General features: G+C 31.6%; 1 protein-coding gene across 1 annotated transcript; it reads left to right on the forward strand.

The window, feature by feature from the left end:
- Nucleotides 1–3,201: 3,201 nt before the first annotated feature.
- On the forward strand, nucleotides 3,202–4,957 carry LOC132269037 (transcription factor MYB14-like). The gene is made up of 3 exons (XM_059770033.1): nucleotides 3,202–3,470; nucleotides 3,817–3,946; nucleotides 4,273–4,957. The coding sequence occupies exons 1-3, from the start codon at nucleotides 3,338–3,340 to the stop codon at nucleotides 4,772–4,774; spliced, it is 765 nt and encodes a 254-aa protein (XP_059626016.1). The 5' UTR covers nucleotides 3,202–3,337; the 3' UTR covers nucleotides 4,775–4,957.
- The last annotated feature ends 213 nt before the right edge of the window (nucleotides 4,958–5,170 follow it).

The raw sequence follows: 5,170 nt of genomic DNA on the forward strand, positions 1-5,170 counted from the left end.
AGTGTCTCAATCGAGGCTCGTGAATTTTTTGTCCTTTAATTTGCCAAAGTACTTGACTCGAGTAGGCTCTGATAACGTTGGATACGCCAAGTGGCTGAGAACTTAATCCCCTACACTTTCTTTGCAATGAGCTTTTAAAATTTCAAAATTACAAGTTCAAATGTTTATATATTTTTTTTGTAGTAAAAAAGTTTTTAAATATCAATATAATAAAACAATAACATTTTTTTATTTTTCAAAGGAGACAAAAAATTGGGAAAAGGAACCGGAACGTGTAGAATATATATTTCTTTAGCATATATGACATTCCCTCTCAGTCGACTACATCAAGTGCCAGCTAATATACACCTCATGTTTGATTAATCAATTAAAACACGCCACATCAGACCCAGCAGCAGCCAAGTCTTACGGCAACAATTTTGTACCACAACCACAAGAGCCACTAGCCACTTTCTTTGACCACCTTGTCCTTCACACCATTTACGGTGAGCTAAATTTCAAAACCAAAAATGACGAATACTTCAACAAATGTAGACGCCCTAGCTCGTGTGCGATGGCGTGTATCGCCATTTATAATATTAGTCGATATATAAAACACGGATACAGGTTTTTAATTTTTTTCAGTTTAATTAACCACTCTATGTGAAGAAAAAAATTTAAGCTTTAAATTATTCGCTATACTCGAAGAAATTTTTCTCCAAGTTCTAATTCACAAGTGATATGGTTAAATGTGATTTTCTCTTTAATAATCTCTCATCAAAAGAATGAACCAATCACAAAGTCACATAATTCGTTACAAAGTCACATAATTCGTTAAAAAGTAGCCGTGCCGCTCTCACGCTCTGCGGCTAATTGGGAGCAAATTCGTCCTAAATTCGCGAACTCAAATTTTTTAGTAATTCAGATTTACAATCCTTGAATAGTATGGCGATTGTTATACACAAGCATATTTGTATACTGAATGCATAATTGATTGAACACATTTAAATTTAAAATAACAACTTGGTAATTTTAAAGAGGAAAAAATTTGAACAATTAATTAATTTCATGTTCCTTAAAAAGTCCTAATAATAAAAAAGGAGGACTAATATGGAAGGAGGGAGTAATAACCAGAGTTAAAATATATAACTACATAATAAAAATAATTATAAATATATTATTTAATATTTAAAAATTAATTAAAAAATATTTAATAAATTATAATTATAATTTTTTAATTGAATAAATATATATAAGTAAATATATGGACGCGCTCTCCTTCAAATTTTTTAGACTTTGACCATACCGCTTTATGTGACTTAGATCACAAGCATCCAAGCATTCATTTAGGTACTTTTATATAAAATGGGAAAAGAACCATCACCCCAGTATGAAAAATTTGTAAAATTTTTATTTTTAGCAGAAGAAAAGTTAAACTTGAACTGTTTGGTGATCAATTTGACCTCGTCAAGATATATATATATATATATATATATATATATATATATTAAAGTTGAAGAGAGAAAAATATAGAAGTTTAGCTTGATGAGGTCAAATTTATATATATATATATATATATATATATATATATATATATATATATTGACCTCATTTTTGACAAAATTGTGGCTTTCCTTATTTTAAGGTAGCAAAAAACCCTTCAAACTATAGGAAAACAAAATTGCAAATGATTATTAAAATTTTTGCAATACATTCCCTTTTTTCAAGTTATTGTTAGAAAGTAAACTGTCAAAGCATTGGAACACATTAAAAATGGGAATTTATTCTTTTGAATTTATTTTATAAAACTGCCTAGAAGTATAAAAAATTTGTATATTGCCTCATATTCCAGAGATAACGTGCACATTTCTTAAAGTTTAGAGGTTTTCGTATAAATTTAAATTTGACACTTAACAACCGTTAGAATCTCTTATTACAAGTTATTAATAATTTAGAGGGTTAAATTTTATTCATCGGGACATGTAAATATATTTTTTGTAATTCACGGGTATTTGTTTGTATGTTTATAATAGTATTTTTTACAAAATCCTCAATGTATCGTTGTTTCTTATCTTGGAAGTGGCAGATTATAAATATGTTTAATTTGTTTTACTTTACCTCTGGATGTGTGAAGCCCAAAAGGCATAATCAAATGATTCTTTTGCTAAAATGGATTTTGTGTCACGGAATGGATTCGAGGTGCATGTGTCCTTTGTTTATTGAAAGGCTTTTTCCTTTTTTATTTTAAAATTTTAATTTCCCCTTAACCAAAACTTTCATGAAATTTATTAAATAGAAGTGTTATTTTTTTTTTTTTTTGGGTAAAAAATAAAATTGAGTTTGGATCTTCTGTTTTTCTATACTGTAATTATTTGAAATGTTACCGTAGAAAGCGATTAGGGTGCGTTTGGATAAGTAGGAGAGAAAAGAAAAAAAATGATAATATTTGTTATAAGAGAAAATAAATGAAATGAAATGATAGCAATAATTTCTATTTATGTTTGGATAAATAGAAAAGAAAGTATAATATTCTTGTTTGGATATGATAGAGAGTAGAAAAGAAGAGAAATGATAACAATAAAATTACTATCATACCCTTTAAAATAGATGAGATATGAGTGGAATAATAATTTCTTCCTTTTAATTATTAAGGGTAATTTCGAAATTCTTAAAATATTACTTAAACACTATCATTTCTCTCCATATCTTCTTATTTTTGGAGAGATAGAAAAAGAGAAATAGGGAGGGATAGCTATCCCTCTCTATTATTTATTTTCTTTTTTCTCATTATCCCTCCAAATCTCTCAATCCAAACATAGCCTTGAAGTTTACACAACTTTATCTAAACCAATCATAGTCGATCAACACCGTACAATACGTTGACCAGGATCCTAACTCGATAAAATTTTACTTTTCTTCAAAGAAAAGCATTTATCAGTGAGAGTAGTGATTTTGAGTTTTTCCCAAAATTAATCCTTGAACACTGTACACATTATTCATGTGGGTGCCTTTTCGATCTGTTCACATCATATCATATTGCACGTTTTATTTGACTCTCAACTTAAACAATTATACAGTGGACACTCTATGTCGCGCCAGAGGCGGTGCATGCCTTTGAAATTCTAATCTTAGACTATACATACATATACATATACATATACATATACATATATATATATATATACGCATATATGCTGCAAGCACAGTTTACTTGGCGGAGTCTCTTTGGATAAATAACTCACACATCATTTTGAGCTCTGAGTCTCTCAACACACAGGGTACTGAAGATTCAATACAAGTAGTGTGTCTATATATATATATATATATATATATCTACCTGAGAATCAATTAATTTAAGATGGTAAGAGCTCCATGCTGCGAGAAGATGGGACTGAAGAAAGGTCCATGGACACGCGAAGAAGACCACATATTGATCAATTACATTAATCAATATGGCCACACCAATTGGAGGGCACTTCCTAAACATGCCGGTATGTAATTATTGTGAAACTCTAATGTATTTAAAATTTTGCTCTCTCTACATACAAATTAATCAAGTATTTGATTGTATATTTGGTCATGTGTGTGTTCATTAATGTAACCCAAAAGGCAAAAGAAAATAGCATTTGTAAACTTTTAGAGGTATTTGTCACTTACGTGCTCATTAATGTGTTTTGGACTTATAATCAAACTTGTAGTTTTGGGTTTTTGAAATTTCACATAATTGAACTTCTGTTATCTTTCATGAATATAAGCATTATATCTTTTGAATATTTACATATATATATATATAGTGTTAATATGTTTTTTTTTTTTTTTTTCCCTATCTTTGCTCAGGTTTGTTAAGGTGTGGAAAGAGTTGTAGGCTCCGGTGGACGAATTACTTGCGACCTGACATTAAACGGGGGAACTTCAGCAAAGAAGAAGAGGACGCCATTATCAATTTGCATGAAAAATTAGGAAACAGGTAAAATGCAAACATGGAGAATTAACAATTATTTTGCGTGTAAAATATGATCATCAGTCAGTTTCCAGGAAGCTTGATTGGTTCACATTGACTAATCTTATTCACATTTGATGGAGATGTACAGTCAGACCTTCCAGTTCACACACGACACGCACACAAAATTGACTCACCAGTAAGGAAAACAAGTATGACTAGTATGGTACTTGTTCATGTGCCAATTCAAACAATAGAACCAAGTTGTGCATCATTTTTAAAATACCACAAAACAAAATCAACAGTACTTGAGAGCTAATGCAATTTGTTTTTCCTTTTGCTTAATCTTTCAGATGGTCAGCCATTGCAGCAAGACTGCCGGGACGTACAGACAATGAAATAAAAAATGTGTGGCACACCAACTTGAAAAAGAGACTCAAAAAAATTCACTCCTCTTCCAACTCCAAATTACACTCCATCAATGAAGCAAAACCCTTGATTAATCATCCGAATCAAGAGACACCGGATCTCCAACCGGATTCCCCTCAACATTCGCTGAGCGAAATCTCCTCTGTCATCACCAATAACGTGTGCATGGAGGCCGATGCGGAAGTCCTAGACAATTTCCCTCAAGTTGATGAAAATTTCTGGTCGGAGGTGCTCTCTGCTGAAAATTCCGGCAGCACCAGCGATTTTCCTGCAGTCACGGCGGAGGAACAACTTCAATTTCCTTTGTCACCGTTTCATGCCATGGAATATGTGTACGACTACAATTCAAGCGTTCATGATGGCATGGACTTTTGGTACAACCTTTTCACAAGAGCTGGGGAATTACCAGAATTACCAGATTTTTAATTAAGGATGCAACGATCATGTCAATGTAACTCTTTTTTCTTAATATTTAAGCTTCTGCTAAAGAGCGAGGTTTGATTTATTTGTCTCCGGATTTTGACCGTTAAAAAGTTGGGATGCAGAAAAATCTTTGTTAATTGGTTCCTCCGTGTAACAAAAAGAGAACGTGGCATTCATTTTATTCAATGAGTACTCATGAAGCATAATTATTAATTAGACTAGTATGATGGTGATTATTTTGCTTGCCAATCCATTAAAGAATGCAATTGGACACCAGAGCACAAGTGGCAAATAAAGAAGAATTTTAAGCCACGCATTTATATAACTTTGTGCATGTATATACTTGCATTCACTCTAGGTTTCACTTTCACATCTAAACCCGATAGAGGATCAGATAGG

This window comes from Cornus florida, unplaced genomic scaffold (genome assembly GCF_030987335.1).
Source record: "Cornus florida cultivar Cherokee Brave unplaced genomic scaffold, ASM3098733v1 CherokeeBrave_3.0.0_Hap2_Chr08, whole genome shotgun sequence".
Classification (NCBI taxonomy): domain Eukaryota; kingdom Viridiplantae; phylum Streptophyta; class Magnoliopsida; order Cornales; family Cornaceae; genus Cornus; species Cornus florida.